Source organism: Cenococcum geophilum, assembly GCF_001692895.1.
Source record: "Cenococcum geophilum 1.58 unplaced genomic scaffold K441scaffold_7, whole genome shotgun sequence".
NCBI lineage: Eukaryota > Fungi > Ascomycota > Dothideomycetes > Gloniales > Gloniaceae > Cenococcum > Cenococcum geophilum.
In genome coordinates, this window is record NW_027137565.1 from 1,525,071 (window position 1) to 1,549,731 (window position 24,661).

The 24,661-nt window shown below is 52.8% G+C and overlaps 8 protein-coding genes across 8 annotated transcripts; 3 read left to right on the forward strand and 5 right to left on the reverse strand.

Moving 5' to 3' along the window:
- Nucleotides 1-460: 460 nt before the first annotated feature.
- Nucleotides 461-1,279, reverse strand: K441DRAFT_318019 (uncharacterized protein). The gene is made up of 2 exons (XM_067641148.1): nucleotides 1,104-1,279; nucleotides 461-1,049 (listed from the first exon to the last, which is right to left on the reverse strand). The coding sequence occupies exon 2, from the start codon at nucleotides 991-993 to the stop codon at nucleotides 544-546; it is 450 nt and encodes a 149-aa protein (XP_067507781.1). The 5' UTR covers nucleotides 994-1,049; nucleotides 1,104-1,279; the 3' UTR covers nucleotides 461-543.
- A 233-nt stretch (nucleotides 1,280-1,512) lies between these two features.
- On the reverse strand, nucleotides 1,513-3,285 carry K441DRAFT_543509 (flavo protein; the record flags this gene model as incomplete). Its single annotated transcript, XM_067642736.1, has 1 exon — nucleotides 1,513-3,285. The coding sequence occupies one exon, from the start codon at nucleotides 3,283-3,285 to the stop codon at nucleotides 1,513-1,515; it is 1,773 nt and encodes a 590-aa protein (XP_067507782.1).
- A 1,446-nt stretch (nucleotides 3,286-4,731) lies between these two features.
- Nucleotides 4,732-9,348, forward strand: K441DRAFT_318035 (uncharacterized protein). The gene is made up of 3 exons (XM_067641149.1): nucleotides 4,732-4,794; nucleotides 4,901-8,887; nucleotides 8,955-9,348. The coding sequence occupies exons 2-3, from the start codon at nucleotides 5,066-5,068 to the stop codon at nucleotides 9,306-9,308; spliced, it is 4,176 nt and encodes a 1,391-aa protein (XP_067507783.1). The 5' UTR covers nucleotides 4,732-4,794; nucleotides 4,901-5,065; the 3' UTR covers nucleotides 9,309-9,348.
- A 666-nt stretch (nucleotides 9,349-10,014) lies between these two features.
- Nucleotides 10,015-11,390, reverse strand: K441DRAFT_318037 (uncharacterized protein). Its single transcript, XM_067641150.1, has one exon. It carries the CDS (start codon nucleotides 11,016-11,018, stop codon nucleotides 10,236-10,238), a length of 783 nt encoding a protein of 260 aa, XP_067507784.1. The 5' UTR covers nucleotides 11,019-11,390; the 3' UTR covers nucleotides 10,015-10,235.
- A 3,387-nt stretch (nucleotides 11,391-14,777) lies between these two features.
- Nucleotides 14,778-17,785, forward strand: K441DRAFT_544327 (Pkinase-domain-containing protein; the record flags this gene model as incomplete). The annotated part of the gene is made up of 5 exons (XM_067642761.1): nucleotides 14,778-15,563; nucleotides 15,704-16,981; nucleotides 17,011-17,110; nucleotides 17,262-17,596; nucleotides 17,678-17,785. 5 exons carry the CDS (start codon nucleotides 14,778-14,780, stop codon nucleotides 17,783-17,785), a joined length of 2,607 nt encoding a protein of 868 aa, XP_067507785.1.
- A 1,268-nt stretch (nucleotides 17,786-19,053) lies between these two features.
- Nucleotides 19,054-22,200, forward strand: K441DRAFT_703367 (uncharacterized protein). The gene is made up of 7 exons (XM_067653469.1): nucleotides 19,054-19,261; nucleotides 19,418-19,467; nucleotides 19,624-19,833; nucleotides 19,974-20,094; nucleotides 20,145-20,695; nucleotides 20,753-20,825; nucleotides 20,892-22,200. Exons 1-7 carry the CDS (start codon nucleotides 19,222-19,224, stop codon nucleotides 21,854-21,856), a joined length of 2,010 nt encoding a protein of 669 aa, XP_067507786.1. The 5' UTR covers nucleotides 19,054-19,221; the 3' UTR covers nucleotides 21,857-22,200.
- Nucleotides 22,201-22,356: 156 nt separating this feature from the next.
- Nucleotides 22,357-22,797, reverse strand: K441DRAFT_318146 (uncharacterized protein). Its single transcript, XM_067641151.1, has one exon. It carries the CDS (start codon nucleotides 22,649-22,651, stop codon nucleotides 22,406-22,408), a length of 246 nt encoding a protein of 81 aa, XP_067507787.1. The 5' UTR covers nucleotides 22,652-22,797; the 3' UTR covers nucleotides 22,357-22,405.
- A 55-nt stretch (nucleotides 22,798-22,852) lies between these two features.
- K441DRAFT_684839 (putative cytochrome b5) lies at nucleotides 22,853-23,613 on the reverse strand (the record flags this gene model as incomplete). The annotated part of the gene is made up of 3 exons (XM_067651822.1): nucleotides 22,853-23,011; nucleotides 23,189-23,315; nucleotides 23,498-23,613. 3 exons carry the CDS (start codon nucleotides 23,611-23,613, stop codon nucleotides 22,853-22,855), a joined length of 402 nt encoding a protein of 133 aa, XP_067507788.1.
- Nucleotides 23,614-24,661: the final 1,048 nt, after the last annotated feature.

Below are 24,661 nucleotides of genomic sequence, written 5' to 3' on the forward strand. Positions count from 1 at the left end.
CTGCCAGGAACACCAAAATAAATCTCGGAGGGGCTCTTATAGATAGGCCAAACTTTAGATATTAAATACAGCACCAAGATGGTGCGGATCGCAAATCTAACAATAAGGACTTTGTCGCACAGACTTAATACCCTAAATGGACGATATATAGGCGAAGAAGAAGCCTCCTAAGCCGTCAGCACAGCTTCAATACTTATGCATCTTGATTTTGGTGTTCTCTTGCACGGACCACCTTCTTACGGACCCCATCGGTGCAAGGGATAAAAAGATCCCCACCATGTCCAATTTTTGATCTCATTTCGTGTTCATATTTTGGGCTTCACCATTTTTTGGTCTATTTTAACCATCGTCTTTGTTTTAAGTGAGAGGTCAGGGTAAATAAAATCAACAACAAGACGGTAATAGGATAATCTGGGAATGCTACAGTCGGGCAGACACTCAGTGTTAAGGATGAACAAGATAGTGACTCAAACAAACGTCAAAACTAAGGCTATTCTAAACCAAAACCCCTGCGTACTTTGGTCCAATTAACCAAAGAGTGATCTATCTGTCGCGCCTGCGGAAAATGTCATAGTTGTGCTTATATGCAGCATAATTCATAAAGTGCAAACGACTATGCAAACCTGTGCCAGGTTTTTGGCAGTCTGAATCGGGACAACATATTGTGTCGCCTGGCTTGTAGACATCAAGGTGCGGCTCAACGTGATCGCGAGTTTTATAAGCGGTATAATAGTTATAAATCGGACTTCGTAGGGCTGACCTGGATTGCAAAAGCAGAAAATACACTGCGTCTTTACACAGCTTCCAGGAAACGGGGGAGGCTTCGGTGCTTCGTGGCCGTGTTGGATCCGTTGGATTCCCCATGTGCAATCTAGCTTCTGCCGCCCCGCCTGCTCCTCGCCTGCTCGCCTGATAGCATAGGCGGTAAGAATTTGCATAAACCCTGCAGCGAGGCCCAAACGTTGAAGATAATAGATGTAAGCGTAATAACATAGAGACGACAGATGGCCAAAGGCCAATTAATTAGACGGAAACGAGAACTAAGGCGCCTGGCGGTAAAGGAAGTTAGTGCTGTCCTTTAACGAGAACAGGGGAGAGAATACCGAGCAGACAGACGGTGGCGCGAGCTAAGCTTTATCTTCTTTCGAGCTATCTAGATTATATCAGCGGCGGCTCTAGAGGCGTTCTGTAAAAAAGCAACGGAGCCTGCAGCAGGCTAGAGCAGACGAACGAATCAAGACCCGGTGGTAGTAGATAATGAAGACTCCGTGCTGTCTTAGGGAGACCGACCTCCAGGCGTCAAGAAGCAACCAGAAGGAACCGAAGTCTATGCTTCTTTTACACAGAACTCGAGTGTTGGATGTTGAAATCCGTGCAATTACCCCTTGTATATACAGATTTCCTCCAACCGATCCATGCGTCATTATCATCATCATGCTTTTCCAACGTATTGACTGCCTTAACTCCCCGACCGACCACCCCGTCATATTCATCATAAACCAAACCGCGCCTTCACGAACACAAAACCTTCGTCCTCATCCACTCGCTCGTCCCTACCCCAAGATTCAACCCATTCCGTGCCCACCACCTCCTAACCACACGTCCCTTCTCCCCCTCCACACCGTCCTCCAATGCCTCCTCGATATCGCACGTCTTATACTCGACCCTTAGCCCGCTCTTCTTCCACCACTCCAGCACATCCGCATGCCCCATCTTCGTCGCGCCGACCAGCACCTGGTTATCGAACAACATCTTCTCGCCCCTAAGCTTCCGCCAGAAGTCAAGGATGTGCACGTGGCCATGCGTCGACGCCAGCTTGGCCACCGTATCTTCATGCGGGAACGCGATGCCCGACTCGCTCCACCAGCGCAGCGTGGGCAGGGATCCGGACTGGGTAGCGTAGGAAATCGACTTGCCGACCTTCAAGCGGAGGCGCACAGGCGCAGGCGCAGGCGCGGTATCGATCTCCGCAGACGCAACGGCAGCAGCAGCGGCGGCGGCGGCGGCGGGCAGCGCTTTGCTGGTATCGGCGTCCTGCAGCCCATGCAGCTTCCACCACTCCAGCACGGCGATGTGGCCCTGGGAGCTGGCCTGCTCGAGCGCGGCCTCGGAGTACTTGAGCGGCAGGCCGGAGCGGGCCCACCAGTCGAGGACGTGGACGAAGCCGGCGCGGCTGGCCTTGTCCATGGCCTCGGCCGAGTACTCCTTGGTCAGGAACGCTGGCGACGTGCGCCAGTACTCGAGGATCTCAATGCGGCCGAAGACGGAGGAGGCTTTCACGGGCAGGAAGGCGTGGCCGAAGGTCGACCAGAAGAGCTCGCGGTGCGCGCTCTCGAGGTGGCAGAGCAGCCGCACCATGCCGAAGCGCATGATGAGCCGGATGCAGAGGCGCGAGAGCCGCGTTGGGTTCTCGGCAGCCAGCAGGGTCTTCACTTCGGACAGCGTGCCCGTCAGGATCGTCCATTCGAGCTTCCCGGTGTAGGTCTGCGGCCCCGCTTCGCTGCCCGCTTGGCGCCATTCGTCTGGGGTCGGGACGGTCGTGTGCACGTTCAGGGCGGTGGCGAGCTCCCAGTCGCCGGTGTAATCGAGGATGATGGACCACAGTTCGGGGGGCAGCACACGCTCGCGCTTGCGAGCGGGCGTGAAGGTGGACATGTGCGGCACAGCAACGTCCACGTCCCGCCCTATGGTTATCAGGTCGACCTGCGTCTGCACAGACTCCATCAGCCCCTCGAGCCCGTCCCACGGAAGCTGTTTGCGGCCGCTGCTGCCTTCGAAGGCCCACAGCACGGGCTGCAGGACGCGGACCCAGTTCCATTTCCTGCGGATCTTGCTGAGCTGCTTCTTGGTCATGGGGTTTTCCCACATCAATGTCGACATGCCGGGAAGGAGTAGGATCTTCTTGGAGACGTCCCAGCTTCTGAGGATCTCGAGGTGTAGGTTGTTGGTCATACCGTGGAGCATCCGCGCTAGACTGTCGGCGTCTATAGGGGCCAGCACGAGCAGGTCTGCCCAGCCGCATAGCTCCGCAGCATGCTCTTGTTCTCGCTCAATGTCTTGAGACGACTTGTAGTCTTCATGGTCCTTGTAGTATATGAGGTTGGGAATGTGCGAGGCGAAGGTGAAGGTGAAGGGTGGGTTGTGGCGGACTCTTATTATCGACCGAGTGTGGACATTTTCGACTTGGGACAATCGCAGGATAACGTCCCGAGTGAAGTCGGGGGTGGAGGAGGTCGCAGAGGCAATTAAGACGTTCAGAGGACGGGCATGATCCAACGACGGCATGGCGAAGAGATTGCGGTTGTGGGATTTCTGTGTCTGTCGACCAAGTAAAGGTGTCTCAGTGTGGGTGTGGCGCTTTGTGGTGGCTTAACGCGGGTTTCGGCTTCTGGGGCGCGCATGACTCGCGAAAGGCTTGGTTGTGCCGGGCAGGAAGAGAGAGGGATGTGGCAAACCTCATCAGGAAAGGCTAAAGCTGCGTGGCTAGCGTGCATCTTGGCTGGATGCCAGTCTGCAGCAGGCTTGGTGCTCTCGTGAGGAGGGAGGTGGGAGGAAGGAGGTCAGAGTATAGAACGGTACAATCCGTAGTAGGGCGGCATTTAACACCAGTCTCGGCGTTTCTTTTGCTTGATGCGGTGACTGATTGACATCGATTGACTGACTCGGCGCGCTTGTTCCAAACGTGGTGTAAGACGATCATGATGATTATGGACATGCCACAGTCCCGCTACAGCATAGCCCTAGCCATGGTTCTTTTCAAAGCGTTGCGAGGACACACCAGGGCAACCCTCTTCCTTGGGGCTTCCCAGCCTTGGCTGACGTAGCTCGTCTCCCGTCAGCGGCGTTCTCTTACTGAATGGTTCCGCAGCGCACAGGGAAAATATCCCTTGGGCAGTTCCCCATCATACCGTACTACGCCTTCCGCTCCATCCATTCGTCCCCCCCCACAAATCCCTCTTTAGCCCGGAGAACGCGAGTTTCAGACAGCTTGCAGGGCATTCTCGCCCACTACTTGCCCACTACTCTTTAATGGCCAAGATCGCCGCTGATCGTGGCACAATTCCCTTGTAAATCCTATGATTGACATCAAGATCAGCACCTGCGCCCAAAAGCCACACCACCCGTCGCTACAACGCGTCTGTGGCTTTGGACCCGCGCCATGTTCTTCTCATGACTCCCGTTTGCTGTCGTCCCACCCTAACCACTGCCCTGGCCACTGCAACCCGCCGCCTGTCTAACGGCTGTCTTTGGCCGAGTCCCCTCCACTTGCCCAAAGGCCCTTGTCCCAAATGCCTCATTCTTTCTCTGCCTTGTTTGAACTACTGTGACGCAGACTACTGCCTGAAAAGAGACAGCCCTCAGCCCAAGGAATCTGTGCGCAACATGCTGCACCAAGATTTCAGGGTCCGATACAAACGCCACCACATATCTCGTTTGTCTAGGAACCCGGATTCCCTGCATAACGTACATGCACCAGCCCGAGTGGCCTGCGGTGAATGCTGAGCTGTTCCCCAGGGCCACCTGCGTCGTTCTTGTTTTGCAGCACCCGTTGAAGATCAGGGAAACCCATCCAAAGCTACGGGTGGCAAACTGGGCTTCTGTAGTCTTTCATCTGCTCGTGCAACACGCCCAAAATATTCCCTATCCTCCAACACGTCATTTTGCATTGCCCACAAAAGCTCATGGCGATTTGACAAACCGATGAAAAAGTCCCTGGCGTGGACGAGCACGTTGCAAAATCTCTCTGCTGGCCGCTTGCCCGGCCTCCAACGTTAACTTTCTCCAACAAAGTCTGTGAGTCTGTCCGTGGCCTTTTCAACTTTTCACTTCCTTACTGCCTCCGCCACGGCCAGCGGGCTCGACAGAGCTCCCGATGTCTCAACAACTTACTCAGCTGAAGGACGTCGACCATTCCTTGGAGCATGGTGGGGTTAAACAATCACCACCACCAACCTGGAAAGACTGCCCCAAGGCATGGGCTTCTCCGCCTTCCAATGCATCCAAAGTTCGACAAAAATCTCCTCCCCGGGTCAACTACTCAGTCCCCTCGCCGTCGGATGAAGGAATGAGTCAACTCAGTCCCGGAGCTACAGATCGCGTGTTCCCCATCAGAAGTGTCGTATCCGTCGATCCCACCCCTACGCTATCACAGCGTCCTGACTGGCAGGGCGACTACTTTTACCACTACTCAGCTCGTGCCGGTGAAGCTCGACGGCAATCTGTCGGTTCGGATACCTCACATGCCTCGCAAGGTCCTAAAAAGGCCACATTACGCCAAAAATGTCAAGATGGTGCGGATTTGACGCCGAGACCGGAACACCCGCCTGCCCAGGCTGCTCAGGACGCCCGCAGAGGATCCATAAAGCCATCTAGAGGCGACTCTTCTAAGCAGCTTCCTCCTAGGCTACCAGCGCAGCTTTTCAGTGACATAATATCTAGTAGATCTGGAGGGAGCGAGAACACAAGCCGGACGGCCTCGTTACTAGTTGATGATCGGCCTCCTTCTACCGGGCCAGGCTCGTCGGTAAAGAGCAACAAGAGCAGCTTGGGAGAAGTCGGAGGGCTATTAACGGCCCGTTTCAAACATGTGATATCCGATGGTGGGCATGCGGTGATCACCGGAAGAGATGGTGACGTTCTACAGCGGTGCGAGGATGAACCCATACACATCCCAGGCGCAGTTCAGGGCTTCGGCCTTCTGATTGCGCTGCAGGAAGACTCCGAGAACTGCAGCATTCTTCCCATCAGGATCGTGAGCGAGAACTCCAGGCGCATCATCGGACGATCGCCTAAGGAGCTTTTCGCACTCGAGAGCTTCACAGATATACTATCAGAGGAACAAACAGACAATCTACTAGATCACATAGATTTCATCAGGGATGAAGACGCGGATGTTGCGACGAACGGACCGGAAGTCTTTACAATGTCAATCAAGACCCCCAGCGGAAGGTCTCGCAAACTTTGGTGTGCAATGCATATGAATGACCGGAATCCTGGCCTCCTAATATGCGAGTTTGAGCTGGAAGATGATCCTACGAACCCATTGGTACCATCCAGCGACCTTACGCCAGAACTCCCACAAGATACCCTGAACAGCCAACCTACGGCTGAAGAATATGCAGAGAGCACGGAGGCGAAGAGTAGGCCATTGCGCATCTTACGGAATGCTAGAAAACGTAAAGGTGAAGCTGCAGCCATGGAGGTGTTTAATATAATGTCACAAGTTCAGGAGCAACTTGCAGCTGCACCAAATCTAGAGAGGTTCCTCCAAGTGCTCGTTGGGGTGGTCAAGGAATTGACAGGATTTCATCGTGTGATGATCTATCAATTCGATCAGGCCTGGAACGGTCGAGTCGTGACCGAACTGGTTGATCCAAGAGCAACCAAAGATCTATACAAAGGCTTGAAATTTCCCGCATCGGATATACCCAAGCAAGCCAGGGAACTATACAAACTCAATCGAGTGCGCATGCTTTATGATCGAGACCAAGGAACAGCACGCCTCGTTTGCCGGACCGTGGAGGACTTGGAAACTCCGTTGGATCTCACATACTCCTACCTCCGCGCAATGTCACCTATACATCTCAAATACCTCGCCAACATGGCAGTCAGATCGTCCATGTCCATATCAATTAACGCCTTTGGCGAACTTTGGGGCCTCATTTCTTGTCATTCTTATGGGCCCCGCGGTATGCGTGTGTCTTTTCCCATCCGCAAGATGTGTCGGTTAGTTGGAGACTCAGCATCAAGAAATATTGAACGGTTGTCCTATGCATCAAGACTACAAGCAAGAAAACTCATCAACACGGTACCTACTCAACACAACCCGTCTGGATATATCATTGCTTCTTCGGACGACCTTCTCAAGCTCTTCGACGCAGATTTCGGACTCCTATCTATTCGAGATGAAACAAAAATTCTAGGAGATCTGGAGCAGTCACAAGAGGCCCTCGCAATGCTGGAGTACCTACGAATGCGCAAGATTACATCAGTCATGACATCCCAAGACGTTACGCAAGATTTCCCTGATTTACGATATCCTCCCGGATTTCAGGTTATTGTAGGCATGCTCGTTGTTCCTCTCTCATTTGGTGGCAGTGACTTCATTGTGTTCTTCCGGAAAGGACAGCTCAAGGAAGTTAAATGGGCAGGAAATCCGTACGAGAAGCTCATCAAAGAAGGCACTGGAGGCTATCTGGAACCCAGAAAGAGTTTCAAGACTTGGAGCGAAACGGTAGTAGGCAGTAGCCGAGAATGGACTGAAGAAGAGATCGAGACCGCAGCCGTTCTCTGCCTTGTGTACGGAAAATTCATTGAAGTTTGGCGGCAGAAAGAGGCCGCATTACAGAGCAGCCAACTCACAAGGTTACTGCTAGCAAATTCTGCGCATGAAGTACGGACTCCGTTGAACGCCATCATAAACTACCTAGAAATCGCTCTGGAGGGATCTCTGGACCAGGAAACTCGGGAGAATTTGGCGAAGTCGCATTCCGCATCCAAATCTTTAATCTACGTCATCAACGACTTGCTCGATCTAACTAAGACAGAAGAAGGCGGCGAACTCATCAATGGTGAAGAATTCGACTTGAAGGCTACCTTCCGCGAGGCCACCGACATGTTCACCGGCGATACGCAGCGGAAAGGCATAATCTATGAAGTCACGGAACATCCGGGTGTGCCTAAAAATGTTATTGGAGACCAGAGGAAGGTTCGACAGGCAATCTCGAACATCACGGCCAACGCCATTCAAAATACGTTGGAGGGTAGCGTCAAAGTGGAGATGTACGTCATAGCATGGCAGAATGACCACGTAGACGTTGAAGTTGCCGTTCAGGACACTGGCATTGGCATGAATACAAAGCAGCTTGACTTATTGTTCCGTGACCTAGAACAAGTTCAATCGGAGAGTACGTCGATGCTTGAAGACACCATTGCTCCGGAATCAAAAGCATTGTCAGAAGGGAAAGAGATAAAAAGAGCATTAGGACTCGGACTAGCTGTAGTCGCTCGAACAATACTCAACATGAACGGACAATTGCGGCTGAAATCGGAAGAGAGCAGAGGGTCTCGATTCGTAATACAGCTACCGTTCGATCTACCGGATTCTGAGATTAAGCATACTCCCACTGTATCACCGGAAGGATCGCTCACGCCCCAACCTAACGGCTCGCAACAAGGCGATGGTAAGGTCACTCTTGTTGAGCGAGATATGACGCGCACGGACTCCAGCAGCGGCAAAATGGCTCGAAAAGAGAGCGCCGACAGTCTCGGCAGCAAATACAGCATCAGGAGTTTCAAGAGCGGTTCCAGCAACAGGAGCGGCAGAAGCGACGCGGACAGATCGATTGAGGCGATCCAAGAGGCCCATCTTGTAGAAAAGAGGCCAAAATCTGGGGAGCGGAGCAACAGCACGCGCTCGTCTAGACCGCGGTTGGAGAAGCGGAATAGTTATAGTAAAAGCCTGCCAGCAGCACCTAAGAGAATGCGGTCGCGCAGCCTCGACCTTGCTGCAAAACCCACCGTTCCGCCTCACCAGCGCTCGATGATTCCTGGAGAGCCTGGCGAGGAAATCCTGCTATACTCAGTAGCGCCGGTTAGGGTTGTCAAAATCCCGGACGAGGTTGGCTCGCCGATCAACGAGCATCCGCCGAGCTCGTCCGGAATCTTGGGAGAGGTAAACGACAATGCGGATGCCGACACGGAGCCGCCATCTGCAGACCACATGCATATACTCGTGGCGGAGGACGACCCGGTAAACAGCAGGATTCTCAAGAAGAGGCTGGAGAAGATTGGGCACGAGATATACCTCACCATCAACGGCGAAGAGTGCGCGAGCGCCTTCGGCGACCAGCCCGAGATCTTCGACGTCGTCCTGATGGACATGCAGGTAAGTTCGGCTTCCAGTTCAACCAAGAACTCCCCCCCCATAATTCCACCCACCCACCACCATACAGATGCCCATCGTCGACGGCCTCACATCCGCCAAAATGATCCGGTCCTACGAAAAGACGCACCCAACGCGGTGCCTCTCCGCACGCGCCGCGCTCAACGGCCGCATCCCCATCATCGCCGTCTCCGCCTCGCTGATCGAGCGCGACCGCCAGACCTACATGGACGCCGGGTTCGACGGCTGGATCCTCAAGCCCATCTCCTTCTTGCGCCTCGCCGAGCTGCTCGCCGGCATTATTGACCCCCGCATCCGCCACGCCGCGCTCTATCAGCGCGGCGAGTGGGAGCGCGGCGGCTGGTTCGCGAAGGGCGGCGCGGCGGACGCGCACGGCGCCGTCGGGGTTGGCGCCTGCTGGTAGTGTCGAGGATACTGGGAGGATGGCTACGGCGGCGGCGAAGGAGGGCCTGGATGCGGGTGTGGACGTTGGAGAGAGCGAGATTAAGGGGAAGAGTCGCTCGGTGCCTGAGATTGGGAGGTATGTTCATTATGACGATGCGGGCGCGGATGCGGATGCGGGCGAGGACAGCGAGGCGACGCCGCAGCAGCAGCAGCAGATGTCCGAGGCGCTGTAGAGGCGCCGTTAGCTCGCGCCTCGAGCGGCGCGGGCGAGTATTCTGGTATGTGTGCGTCGAGAATGTCGCGGCGTGGCGTGGCGTGGCGTGGCGTGGCGTGGCGTGGCGTGGCGTGGTGAGGTAATGGTGCGAGACGAGCTGTGCTACACCTCGTGCTTCCCAAGGCGATACCGTAGATGCGGTGAGTGATAGATGTAGATGCAGATGCAGATGCGTCGGTTCGTGCCGCTGTTGGGCTCTTCCCCCTTACCACCACAACCACCACCACCATCACTATTACCACTCCTACGCCTCACGAGCTTTTGATTAATCTCTTTTTTTTCCCCATCGGCATTTCAGGCCGGTGTGTACACAGCGCGGCGTTTGATGGCGTGTTGGTCCTGTTTCTTCTTTTCTTTCTTGGTCCATCAGACCAGGAAATTTTCAGTTCTTTATCTTTCGCACTCCATTTCCGGTTCTTCGAACAGGGCGGTTTTCGGTGCATAAAAAATATGTACAGGGGTTGCTTTTGTGCGCGACGCTAGATATTCTCGCTCGCTGGCTCCCTTTTTTTTGGCTTCTCTTCTTCCCCGAGTTACGGGCCCTGGCGAACCGGAATGCTGGATTGCCATGCGGTCGTGCCGGCATCACCCATGGTTATTCCCACGGTTATTCCCGGCGTTTTACTGTTACTGCTTTTTTCTTCTTCTTCATCTTCGTTCCCTTCCCCTTACTCAAAACAAAAAAGTTTCCGTCTTTTTCCAAGTTGGTTTTGATTTCGACGAAACACGCGATATCATGTTAGCAACGCAACGCAACGCCCCTCCCGCTTCCCCGCCCCGGGTACAGGGCGCGGGTTTTTCTGCATGCATTCCTGGGATTTGATGGTGAGGGTTTCGGTCTTGTTTGGACCCGGGTGGCAAGCGTCCGGTTCTGGGATTCCCGGGTTGGGACAGGCGTTGTGATGCTCTGCCAGGTTTTTCGGCCGGAAGAGAGGGGAAAATCAGGGTGGAATTGAGCCTAGACGAATTTCCTTCGTTCCTGGGCTTCTGGGAGGAACGGGGACAAATGGAAAGGATACGAAAATGTAGGCCGGAGATAGGGGAGATAGGGAAGGAGGGTGATGCGATGTGGATGTGGTGTAAAGTAAAAAGGATAATGGGGACGGATAGGAGAGGGGCGGATTGGGACGAAATGTAGACGGACAGGGCTGATGCTAGTAGTATTCTTGGTCCCAATTGCTGGATGCGTGAGGTGATTTTCAGGGGCAGGACTTTGGCCCGCCGAGTTGGGGCTGATAGCCGATGCGAGGTCGGGACAGAGGGTTGGGATAGTGCTGACGGTCTGCCAACAAACACGATTACACCACCTTGGCGCATCCGGTTGAAAGTGCGTGTTTGATCTTGGTGATCAAACGGCAGAATTTTATATCTTAAAGTAAAAAGTACCACCATTTTAACGTATTTTAGCGTATTTTTGGGTATAAATCCGCGTAGTTTTATCTGCGCAATCAACATGCGCTTTCAACCGGATGCGCTAAGGCGGTGTACAGACTTCTTCCCGCACCCTATGGTTAGTCTGCAGAAGACTTTTCCGTGCAACAAACACTCTATCTGTGGCTTTGCAGCCTTTTTTACCCAACCGAATGCAGCTCCTCAGCTGTATTTTAGCCAGTTCCAGCGGTGCATTAGATGTGGGGAAAGTTTGTATTCTTGCCCTATAGCAAGATACATGCTTTGAAGTAATTGATGAAAGGGGAGACTAATTACGACATGCCTTTGATTTTGGTCCCTGTTAAGATGACCCTGCAAAGCGATATGCGGGGCATTTTGGGCGCTAAGACAGTGCAAGCTTGTGTGAAGTCGCGGAAGGAATCATGGTGATATTGCAGGGTGTGTTTTGCTTTGCTGTGTAAACACGCTTTAGCCGATTATGGGGAGGTTAGGATGCTTGCTCATGGGTGATGCCGTCGGGTGAAATCCATTCTCGTACTTTTTTCTTTCTCAGAATGGGTTCGATGCGTAAGGTTCTATAAAGGGAGGAATGGAGACGTGCCGGGGTGGTCACGGCGGACGATGGGATGTTGTAATATGCGCTCATGAGTTGCGGCTAGCGGCGGGCAAGCGGCTCTTTTTGGTAATGCTACAGTACGTATAGTGAGTACGTAGTCGTCATCCTGATTCCGGGAGGCTGGCTGAGCGACATGGAACATGGTTAGATGCGGGATTGGCAGTGAGCATGTGCTGAACAGGGGTCTCGAGTCAGCGCTGCGCGTGTCGGCGCGTGTTGAGAGTGAGCGCACCAGGCTCTTGGACAAGGCTGTCNCATGCACCGTTGAGGCGGATGGGACTGCAGTCAACCTTCTCCCGACTTCGTCGTCTTGAATGTCGTTTGATGCGTAGGGACGCTGTGAATATTTCAATTAGAGGTTTTTCCAAAAAAAAAAGGAGGGAAAAAAAGAAGGAAGAAAAGTCGAAGTTAATTCGCATGCTATCTGCATGACGCTGTTGGAAGAACGGACAATACGACGAATTGACTTCTCGCTTGGTCAAGCATCAGCCATTAAAAAACAGTGCATGGCAGCGCAGCTGATTCGCGTAAATATTAAAAAAGCAGAACCCAACCAACTGGGTGATCCGTTACACGAAATGGCGCCGCTGCAGGGCTGCGTTGGTTCGGTACGGGCCGCGGGACGACAGCGCGCGATCTCATGCGGCGCAGCTTGCAGGTGGTCAACGGCTGCCAGTGTGAGAGTGAGGTTATTATTACTGTGCGTAAGACGATCAGGCGTGAGGAATCCTCTAGAGCTAGATTAGGAAGTCCCCGCTTCTGGGCGCAGCAAGACTAATATGAGAGTGGAAGAGCAGGGAGTCGTACGACTGGCGGAGGATCCCGCATGGAACTGAGAGGAAATCCGTCTGTGTGATTCTGAAGTTTTTTTTACAGATTATGAGATCACTGGCGGGGTTGGCTTGAGCATCTTGGGTTGCTGTGAAGGGGTGAGGGCTTGGGAACTGCGGTATATGGGACGGGTGCGTTGGCTGAAGGTGGTGGAGATGAGACGGCAGGGCAGGATGGGCGCGGGCGGTCATGTAAAACGGAGCGGTCACCAAAGACGGAGGCGAGCAGAGCTGTAGCTTGCAGTAATGATAGAAGAGGGATGGAAGTTGCTTGACGCACGCTTTGAGCGCGGCGAAGCTGAGGTTTTGAGCGGAACACTCCATAGAAAGCTACAGAAGAACATTGGATAGATGATTGACAGGTGGATTGTGGGGGTTTTCTCTTCGGAAATGCTGGGCTTGCCGCGCTCAATGTTTGATATGGTTCTTGCCTGAAGGCATAGGCGTGTTTGGATTGTAGGCGGTGGAGGTTAGAGGAGAGGGAAGACTCTGAGCATGTGATCAAGCGCTAGAGGGAGATTATTTTCAGTTCTGGAATGCATACAGCTACTGCGCGCTATCTCTGGTCGGGTGTAGCTGGAAAGACTGCACCGTACCTCCTGGGAGGATGATTGCGGGAGGTGTTTTGGAGAGGTTTACGATTGCACCACCATTCGCGAACAGGGCATAAAGTACCTTTAAGGTTGCGGAAGCGGCCTCGACGGGTGACAATAAAATAGGGTTTCTACTACTGCAGGCAATCGAAGGTGGAAGCTGCCTTCAGATTTGGCGCAGCTGTTGGTAGTTTACGGCCATCGAAGCTATTAGGGACCTTTAGCCATCGAACTCGACGGAATATTAACGCCATTTTGGCGTACATAGCCACGACTTAGTCCTAATTAAGGAGTCACCTCCGGGGATCGTCGGACTCGATATTGCCAAGATTAATAGCGTGTCCGACGGCCGCTTGTAGTTAGATCCTAATAACTAAGCACGATATTTAAATGTTAAAAGGCCCCTTTTTATCTCCTTATGCCCTACTGTAGTAAATATAATATATAGGTGTATTACTACCTATAACTTCCTATTTATATACCCTAACTAAAAAGTAATATATTATAAAATTATAGAGCTTAATAAGGAAAACCTAATAGTATAAAAATTATAATATTTAGTTAGATATAAGGACTATTCCTTAACCCATTAGGGTCCTTAGAAAATTCGCTACCAGGTTTAATTGGGGTTCTCCAATTAGCTAGTCCCTTATCGATGACCGTAGGACCCAAATTAACGGGTTAAGGGATAAGTCTCACCAGTCGCATTTTACCTATTCGCGATTAAAAGTTATATCTAGCCTCTCCCTTCCTACTATTAGCCTTTTATGGCCATAGATCTACCTCTACTATGTGCATCGCCCATACAAACTCTATAGAATTGCTCATTTTGATGGGGAAGATATTGCTAAGCAACCCTAGCGCGGACCACAAGCACAGCTTTGCGTCAGGAGGTGGCTCGTCAATCTCTAGCGTCAATATTTGGCTAAAGGTCCCTATTTGTCGAACAGTCCTGTCCAACGGGCACCCTTACCGCTTTGCATTACTCGCGTGCAGGGCTCAACGTTGATGCACCCGCAGCCATCAGCCTGCCAAGGAAATGAAAGAAGGTTCTGCGGCGCTTCCTAGCACTTAGAGCGACCTTAAAGCGACCTTAGAGCGACCTTAAAGCGACCTTAGAGCGACTTTGGTACAAATGCGGCTTGAGATGGGGCTTGTTTCGCCACGCGTTAGAGACGATCGCCACTCTGAAACGCCCAGTGCCCTGGCCGGTGGTAATACCATGGTGTTTGCGTATGCAAAGTATGTAGGGATCTGTAAAGGAGATGGGCGGAAATGATCTGACGACAGGACGACTCTTGTTGTCTTTCGGTTTTGGCTTCTGGCTGCTGCTGCTGCTGCCGCTGTTATTACTGGAAGATCTTCACGAAAACAGGCGGGTGGAGAGGTCCCTCGGGTGCTCCCTCACTCAGGCTGGCTGGAGGGCCTTTGCCCGCTACAGGGCTCCCATGATAAAGACGCGCGCCGGCCGAATCACAGCGAGGCGGTTTTTTAAGGACCTCTCTGGCAATTTGACAGCTTGCGAAGGGGCCGGCCACTATCCCGTGCCCTAACTCGTCTCGTCTGCTTTCCAGCGTGAAGCAGTTAAGACGCTACCTCGGTCTTGCAAGCATCCAAACCTCATTGCCTAGGCTTAGACGGGGTATTTTGCTCTTCCCAAAACCATACCTGCCCATCCTCTGAGTAACGGTTGTGCGCCCTCTTCCCCCCTCTTCCCAGGAGCAGTCAATCAGGCCCATCTTACTGCGGCCCGCTAGCCGACAGGGAAACGAGGAAGCTGGCAATGGAAACCTATCACTCCTCTGAACCTCCAAAACATCAGAACCCACCTCCACGCCGCCTCAAAAAGCCTCCGCCACCTGCATACAATAACCAGAGCTCCCATAAGCTCCGCAGGACGCCCTCAGCGCCTATCTATCCGTCCTTCACCTCCGCGCAGTCGCCTGGTCATCAGCGAAGCCCGACGTTGCCAAGTCCTGTATCCGCTCAGCCCTCTTCCACCACCTCGTCCCTCCGTAGACAGAACTCCAACAGCCCCGTCAACGACTCCGCGTATGTAACGTCCAGTCCGCACCTCGCTCAATCCTCCTTGGCCTTCCCCATTCACTTACAACCTGCACCACCTTCACGACACTCGGTGACGAGCAAGACCACCCAGGAGCTGATTGGCGCCCCGTTTGACGCTCAGGCAATCTACAAGAACATCGAATTGGTGCAGTCCTCTCAACCGCCGCCACGTCCACGTCCACCCCACCACGCCTACACAGCCGACCCACGCTTCATTTCGCCGAAGTTACGGCAGTCCGCCAGCTTCGCGGCCCTTGGTCATAAGATGGAGACAGTGACCCCGCCTCGATCAGAGGGCGGAACGAAAAGCCCGCGACAGCGATACTCAGACGAGGGGGATGCGGGCAAAAATCGCAAGTCGGACGGCAGTAAGAAGAAGGGTGGTTTCTCCAGCTTCATGAACAGCATGCTGGGCTCACCCAGGAGGCCCACTATTTCCACCCCTACGAATCCTATGCATGTCACCCACGTCAGCATCGACAATGAAACTGGAGAGTACACGGTATGTGACACGTTGTATCCCGCTCTGCGCGAGTTCCTTTTTCTCCCCGAAAAGACACGATTGGGTCCCTCAACCATCTCCGATACCCCACCCTCCCGTCAACGTTTGCACGTCTCCGCGCTTCTACTGACACCTTGCAGGGCCTACCAAAGGAATGGCAGCGAATGCTAAAGCAAAATGGTATCACAGAACAAGAGCAAAAGCAGAATCCTCAAGCTCTAGTGGACGTGGTCACTTTCTACAAGGAAAACACAGAAGGGAAAGTCGATGACTCCATCTGGGATAAGATGGGACCCGCTCATCCTCAGGGTTATGCTTACCAGGGAAGCTTAAATCCAAACTTTGTTGCTTTACAACCGGTGCTCAGTCCACCGGCGAGCCCTCGCTTCCCTCGAAATGACCATGACAGCTTTGAGAATCCTCGCGCCCCACCTCCGATCCCACGTAGTCACACCTCAACCGCTATCACATCGCCCAGCTCACCCGCCGTCAATGGCAATCTCGTTCCGAATAGACCAGCTCCGAAGCCACCGGGTGGTGCCGCATCGGCAGGCTTGGTTCCTGCCAGACCAGCTCCTCCTGCGCCAAGCCCTGTCATGAACCTGCCACTAGGACAGCCCCGCCAAGCTGACGATCTTCCACCTGTCACTTATGCACCTCCAACCGTGCTTGAGAACCTTCAAGGACCTCCTCAAACCGCTTCTGCTCCTCGCAGTAGAGCAAACACAACCGGTGGAACCCCACCTCGTTTTGACTCTCCACCTATTGGGACTGCCCACCAGTACCAGCAACAGCAAGCACAGGCTATGATTGCCGCTCAGCAGTCAATTGAGAACAAGCAGCAGCAACCATCTCGAAGTCAAAGTCAGCGACAGCCACCACCTCTACTTACTCCCGTCCAACCTGTACCCTCGCAGCCTTCACCTCAACCGCAGTATGTACAACAATCCGATCCCCAGAACATTCCTATCCCCTCTCAGCAGGCAAGGGTTGGTCCTGCACCTCGACCCCGTCAACGCCCACGTCAGAGTCAAGGAACCGACATCGTCGCCAAGCTCAATGCTATATGTACAAATGCCGATCCGACGCAGAAATACCGTAACCTCAATAAGATTGGGCAGGGTGCATCTGGTGGAGTTTTCACGGCTTACGAAGTTGGGACGAATAAGTGTGTTGCCATCAAACAGATGAACCTGGAACAACAGCCCAAGAAGGATCTGATCATTAACGAGATTCTGGTCATGAAGGATAGCAAGCACAAGAACATCGTTAACTTCATGGACAGTTTCCTGGTGAGAGGAGACCTGTGGGTCGTCATGGAGTATATGGAAGGCGGAAGCTTAACGGATGTCGTTACTTTCAATATTATGTCCGAGGGGCAGATCGCTGCCGTCAGCAGAGAGGCAAGTTTACAGCATGTGATAACTGATAAAGCTGACCCGAATAGACACTTCAAGGCTTGCAACACCTACACTCCAAAGGCGTAATCCATCGAGATATTAAATCCGATAACATTCTTCTTTCGCTAGAAGGCAGTATCAAACTCAGTACGTCTCCGATAATCCACACATCCACAGTATCCTAGCCGTGCCAGCCCATTCAGCCCGCCTCACGCTCTTCACTTAACCCAATTCCCTCTTCATCCTTCGAAGGTGGCTGTGTAGTACCAATAACGTTTTCTAACGCTCTACATTATAGCTGATTTCGGTTTTTGCGCCCAAATTAACGAGAGTCATACCAAACGCACTACCATGGTCGGCACGCCCTATTGGATGGCCCCCGAGGTTGTTACCCGAAAGGAATATGGTCGTAAAGTCGATATTTGGTCACTAGGAATCATGGCTATCGAGATGATTGAGGGTGAACCACCTTACCTGAATGAAAGCCCCCTAAGAGCTCTCTGGTTGATTGCGACGAATGGAACACCGACGATAAAGGACGAGCACACGCTCACTCCAGTGTTCAGGGATTTCTTGCAGTTTGCTCTCAAGGTGGATCCGGAGAAGCGAGCGAGTGCACATGATTTGCTCACGGTAAGTCGAATCATCGATTCTCTCTTGGCATGCAGGGAATGATGGGCTTGGGTTTATAACCGGGTGCTTATTACATCGCAGCATCCATTCATCCAGACAGCAGAGTCTCTGTCCACTCTCGCACCTTTGGTTCAGTCGGCACGAAAAGCTAGAGCCGAGGAGCGTCGCAAGAAGGGTGGTATGTCTTGAGTACATTTATCTCTGAACATTGCCTTCAGAATCCTTTTTACGAACTTGTATACGAATCCGCTCATCCTGCACTACTTGTCCGCATCGCCTGCTGGAAAAACATATACACGTTTTATACGCATGTTGAACACTCGATGCATCTCTAAACTACTCGAGATGGAAGCTTGCTGCATTGGAAAATTCCCTTTCTCTCTCTTTGATCTTGTGGAGGGCCCCGAAGGCATTTTTCGCATATTTTATCATTGAATCCTGGAGGAGAATTTGAAGGTACCACTACGCTTATTTGGCTGCAATTGCCTAGCAATTCCCATAAGATTTCTTTACGTTTTCGGTTCTCAGGTGTTAATCCTGCCTGTATATTTTTTTTTACTATTCTTCCATTCTTTTGCGACTTTGACCAGTCACTTCTGGAGCCGTGCTCGACGACATCTGAGCTTGGGTTATATTCCGGCTTTTGCACCATCTTATAAACGCGGCGACGCGGCCCGCTTAAGCGCTTATTCCTTTTTTTATTATTACTTGTTATCGGCCGCTTTCCGCCGTCCTGCATTGGTCTTTGCAATATCGGCCGATAACGCTGGCTTGCCGTCGTTTCTGTGAATTTTTCTTTTGTTCTGTTGTTGCGGTTAAAGAGATGCTATGTGCAGCACATGTACGGCCTTGGTCAACGCATGGTGCGCCACATATGGGGGAGGAACTTGTGGATGGAGCAGCTATGGGCATGAATTGGGAGGCAGGAGGTGAACAGGCAACAGCGAGTGAAACGGACGGATGGCTAGACGAACAAGGCGTTCCCCAATGGAACGTCTGGATTGGGATTGATGGGATGGTGAAGTGGTGGCAACGCACCCTCTTCCTTTTGAGGCATTACTTGTCCTTGCGGTTGGCTCTTGGTAATGGAGTCATGGCGACGTTTGTTTCAATGTGTAATTGATTGACTGGCAAATCAAAAAGGGGATGGATGGGTATGAAATCCGGAGTCAGGCATAGCTTCGACGAGTTAGAAGTCTATCGTGTCTCTTCTCCAAAATACGCCCAGCTGCTGAATGCGTGGGTGATATGAATTAAGCATTTGTATTCTTTTTTTTGGTTTCGACAGCAGTTACTACGTGTGTGAATTGCGACGGCGCATAGCAATAGCAGGCGAAAATGTGGCAGAGAAGACTCGAATTTTCGTCTATTCTGCCAGACCCGTGCAAGCTCCATTCGTAAGCTCTGCCGCCATGGTGACGTTTCTGCCCCCCAGAGCCAAGCTGGTGGTGCGGGCGCAGCTATGTAAGGCGAACTTCCAACTGCATATCTCACCTAAGTGCACCAAGTAGCAACCTGTACTCCTTCAACACCCACCTCTCACTCCACAGAACCTTCTTAATACTCTTCTTTTCCCTCTATTACCGACTCGCGGCTGCTTCCGGAGTAGTTGAAGAAGAAATACAATGTTCCGCGCGCAGCAGAACGCTTTCGATGATGTCGTGGGTAGGTAACCTTTTTGGGGTTTGAGCTTCGGGATTCGCTTTCTGCGGGCGAGCTGGTGGGGCAGCAGCCGGGCGAGTCGTGGGCGGCGGAGCGGAGAAGAAGAAGGCTGAACTTGTGATTTGTGCGTGTGCTAATCTACTGGGTTGTTGCGAATAGTCAAGGCCACCGACGAGAACCTAACGAGCGAGAACTGGGAATACATACTTGTACGCTGTGCCCCCGACGAGCCCAGCACCTACATATTCCCTCCCTCACTGCTATGTCCCTCAGATAGCATACATAACTGAAGTGTATGGTTTTGAGGAGAGAAGGATGATTGAAGCTTGGGACCGACTAGGCTGACGAACTTTCCTGTGCTTTAGGATGTCTGCGACAAAGTTGGTCAGGAGGAGACGGGAGCCAAAGATGCCGTGGCGGCCATGATCAAGCGGCTCGCGCACCGCAATGCGAATGTGCAGCTGTACACGCTAGAGCTAGCGAATGCGCTGAGCCAGAACTGCGGCATCAAGATGCATAAGGAGCTGGCCAGCAGGAGCTTTACGGATGCGCTTTTGAGGCTCGCCGCGGATAGGGTGAGTACTAGGTTCCTATACGGAAGGGAGAAAGTAGTGGATAGGGATTGAAGAAATGTTATACTGGCTTAGTTCTAAGATGGAGAAGAGATACTGGGGGTTTATGGTTTTGGACGGGCGACGCTAATATTGGGGTACAGAACACTCACCCACAAGTNAAAGCGAAGATCTTAGAGCGGATGGCAGAGTGGACGGAGATGTTTGCTAGTGATCCAGATCTAGGGATCATGCATGCAGCCTACATGAAGCTTAAAACGCAGAGTATGTAATTTTTACCTAAGATGTGGCCCCGAAAGCTTACGGCAATACAGATCCATCTCTTCGAGCACCGTCGAAGCCACAAAAAACACAAATCACTGACATTGACCGTAAGAAAGAGGAAGATGAACTCCAGATGGCCCTCGCCCTCTCCATCAAAGACAAGGCTTCCGCCGCTCCGTCAGCTGCGAAATCAAACCAACCCGCGGCTGCTGCTGCTTTGATTGCCTCGCAGCCTACAGAACAACGGTCACAACCCATCCCATCTGGTACCACCGCCGCAACCGTTTCCCGCGTTCGAGCACTCTTTGATTTCCAACCCTCTGAACCCGGTGAGCTGCAATTCCGGAAAGGCGACGTCATTGCGGTACTCGAGTCTGCGTATAAGGACTGGTGGAAAGGATCGCTGCGAGGGCAGATGGGTATCTTTCCGCTGAACTATGTAGAGAAATTGCAAGACCCCACGAAGCAGGAATTAGAAAGGGAGGCACAGATGGAGACAGAGGTGTTTGCTGAAATCAGGAATGTAGAGAAATTACTTGCCCTGCTGAGTACGAGCTCGGGAGCTGGCGAGGGAGATGTTAGGGACAATGAGGAGATCACGGTATGCTATGGAGGGAACATGCTCTTCGAACGCTCGGTGCTGACAACGTTGGTATAGACACTATACCACTCTACCCTAGCAATACGACCGAAGCTCATTGAACTCATTGGCAAATATTCGCAGAAAAAGGGTAAGTACTTTACAATCCTTGTCTCGGCTCTTTTCGTCCTTGACGAGGTGCTAATTCGATTCAAAGACGACTTCACTCAACTCAACGAGAAATTCATCAAAGCCCGCCGCGACTACGAATCCCTGCTGGAAGCGTCAATGTCCCAACCGCCACAACCGACATACGGCCGTCCACCCTACAGCTACGGCGCCCCTCAACAGGCCACGTACGGCGCACCCCCAGCCGGTCCGGGCTACCCACCACAAAGCCCACCACCGCAGCAAGAGCCCGCGCGCTACTACGGCGGCGGCCCACCCAACGCTCCCTCCGATGCCGCGTCCCAGTATCCCGGTGGCCCGAACCCGAACGGCCCGAACGCGGCCTTCTTCATGATTCCCCCATCCCAACAACCCCAACGAGCAAGCCCCAAACCGGGCTCCACGGACCCCTACGCGCCGCAGCAAATGCGCGTCGGACAAGGCCGGCCGCACTCGATGGCATTCGGCCCGCAGGAGCTCGCAACAGGCCACTACGACTCCCCCGTCGACAACCGCGCCAGCTTCAACCCAACCCAGGGCCTCCCGCTCCAACCACAGCAACAGCAGCAGCAGCAGCAGCAGCCATCGCAGCCCCCATCGCAAGAACCAGGCTTCGAGGGCTACGCGCCATCTAACCTGCACCAGAGCCAGCACCCCTCCGCCCCTCCTTCGCAGCAGCAGCAGCAGCAGCAGCAGCAGCAGCAACCGCCGCCATCATCCAACTACCCGCCGCAGCAGGCCCAGCAGCAGGCGTACGAGCCGCTCTACTCGCCGCAGCTGCCGCACGTCTCACCGCAGGAGCCGTACGAGCGCCACCAGCCCGCGTACCCGCCGCCCGGCGTGCCGAGCAGTCCGCCGCTTGACGGCGGGGCCGGCGGCAGGCCCGGCGGCGCGTATCAGGCGTATCATCCCCCACAGCAACAACAGCAGCAGCAGCAAGGCAGGTGGGGCGCGGTGGGCGCGCGCAGCGTGGAAGACGGTGGGGTGGATGGGGATGAGGGGTTTTATCGGTAGGGGAGAGGATGTGGTGGGTCGGGTGGAGGGTTGGGAGAGGGGAAGGAGGGGGGGTAGGAATCTGCATGCATGCGATGTCGTTCGTCTTTGGTCATGAAACAGCACGTGGTGGTTGGTATAACCGGGTTCGTAGCGGCCAGCGCCGAGGCGCCGTGTGGGGCGGAAAGACTGATAGCGGAAAATATCACGTGTACAGAGATATGTCAGTTATGCTAAGTTTGTGCGGATGGAATGCAATATCAGTATATGATTATCTAAGTGCTGGGTAATGAGACTGTTTTCGGGAGTGGTTTCCGAGGGATCGGAGTATCTTCCCGCAATGGACTTGTTGGGTTTTTATTTTTATCTCCTCGTGGCTGAGGTGAGCCGGTTGGCGGCATATGTGGCAGATAGGGCAGGGGGCCTACAGAGCGTGGAAGCGTCTAGAAAGTTTGTGATGAGGCCAGACTGAAATGATGATAAATCGGGGTACGGCGGATCACCACAGAGCGCATAGAGGGCAAGATGTAGGTTCTAAAGCGGTTCAAGGGAAGAACTGATAATAAAAGGCTACCCATCTATATGTGAAGGAGCTCGGGCCAAACCCACAGGCGAAAAGAGCGCCACAAAAAGCAGTTGGGTTGAAGGATGAGGTCTGAAAGTGCCCGTTTCTACGCCGGTTTGAGGGGATGTGGGAAGTTTGTGAAGCCATGCTGGGTCAAAACAGCACGAGTACAACGATTCAAGTCCATCGCGAAAAAGGAAAATCCAAATACCCAAATACAAGAAAGCAGGACAGATGTTTGATGAAAACATTATCCCGCAGCCGACACAACCTCCCCCGACCCCGAATATTCCCGGTGTGTGCGCCTCTCCGTGAGGAAACCCAAAGAATTGTGATAGTCAAGCGTGCGTTTTTTCCCTCCTTGCCTACACTTCTAGCCGCAAACTACCCTCTATCGTACCCGCGGCGCCGCGCTCTATCCCTCGGCTTCGTGGTGATGGGGCAGCGCTCGCTCACTGGCTCTCTTGGCTTGCCTGCATGTACTTGTAGGCGCCGAAAGCGAGAAGACCGCCGAGGAGGATCACAGCATAGAGACCAACGCCCATGCCGGCGTTATCAGTGCCTGAGGGCGTGACTCCCGGCTCGTGCGTCTTCGGGGCTGGGTCGCCGGGCTGGTTGGACCAAGATTCTACATCAGCACATGCAAATATCCAAAGTACCACATTTCAAAACAGGGTAGCGGAATTGTTCCGAGGTAGATATTGAGCTCGGCCGACGGCCGACAGCCGTGGGAATTATCCGAGTTTGATTTTGTGGAGATGGAGAGAAGGGAGGGGAGAATGTCGTACCTTCCTCTTCAGCACGCCGACGAGTAGTCCCTCAAGGATCTCACGGGCCTCGTCGCTGTGGCCGACATCCTCGAATGCTTCCGTTGCGTCCTGGCCGGCGACGTCTAGGAGGACTTCCTCACCACCTCTGTAGCGAGCGTTGTAGAGTTAACAGATGATCTGTAGATAAAAACATTGAAAACGCTAAGCAGAATTGCTTAAGGACGTCGTGTGTATGCGTGCCCTCTTCAACAATTGTTGAGGGACCGAGCATATATTTAGGAGCAGTGGGAAGCCTTAAGGGAGTAAGGTTGAAAAAAGGCCACGTACGGATGCTCGTCCACGAAGCTCGTCGCATTGTAGACCTTGTCGTGGACGACGAGATAGAGGTCCTTCTTGGAGCTATGTTCCGAGACGTCGGAGTAGCTGAATTCCTTGGTTGCCATTGTTGACAGATTAACCGATTATGTTGGCTCGAAATAGGCGGATTCGTCCCAATGAATCCACTTTCGATATAGCGATCTAGCAGGATTGCCAAGTCGGACGGACAAAGGGGAGCACGGAGTGTTTGCGAGTGGTGTGGAGAAGGAAAGGTCGAGGCGGAGGAGGAGTTGGACTTAAAAGGGAAGAGAGGTAGGTGTGGGCAGTCAGACTCGGAAAGGCAGCGTAGAGATGAGAATTGGCGGCTGTCAATTGGACAGATAACTACGGGGAATAACTAGCCGGCGCGGAGTTTAAGGACACTTGTCGGTGGGCCGATTTTTATCCGGGGGGCCCCTGAAAAGGGAAATTTGATCCGTGCCCGAGAAGTTGGCCGTGTGGGTGGGGCCCTCAACCAGACGCTGCCTTGCAGTCCACGTATTCTTCCGGCATACTCTCGAGACGACAGAAGAGCGGCATCTGGTGACATCATTCTATTGATGCCTCCACGGATGGACATATTTCTCGCGGCCCGGAAGCAATATCCAAAGCGGAAATCTACTTCCAGGACGCATACGACTTCGGTTTTCAAGCGTTTACTATCAAAAGTACCTAGCCCTGGTGAATGCTTGCTGAGCTTGCTTGTTAGCAAGTCTGAGCGTGAGCATTAGGTGAGCTCATCATTTTCTGAGATCCCCGTATTCTGATTTACGGCTTAGATATTTTAGTCCGTATCATCTGACAGTAGTTTTGCTATGAGGTTCATTCCGATTAGAGGCGGAGTATGGAAATATAATCACGATAGATGTATTCTATCGCATTTGTCTTAAAGTATTAGCCTGTAGTCCGCAGCCCGCAGTATGAACGATTGTGCGATGTTGACCGGTAGAGAATTATTTCAGGTCGATTGTACAAGACTACCTGAAAATAGTTGGCTATTTTCATGAGAAAGACTTGCTTTAGTAAACAAAGAATTTGGTCTCATGTCGCAGAAGCCCTATTAGGGAAGGAGCTATTCTGTTAAAATCATTTGACAGTCTATCAGTTCTCTTTGTTCTTGTCTCCTTATTGCTC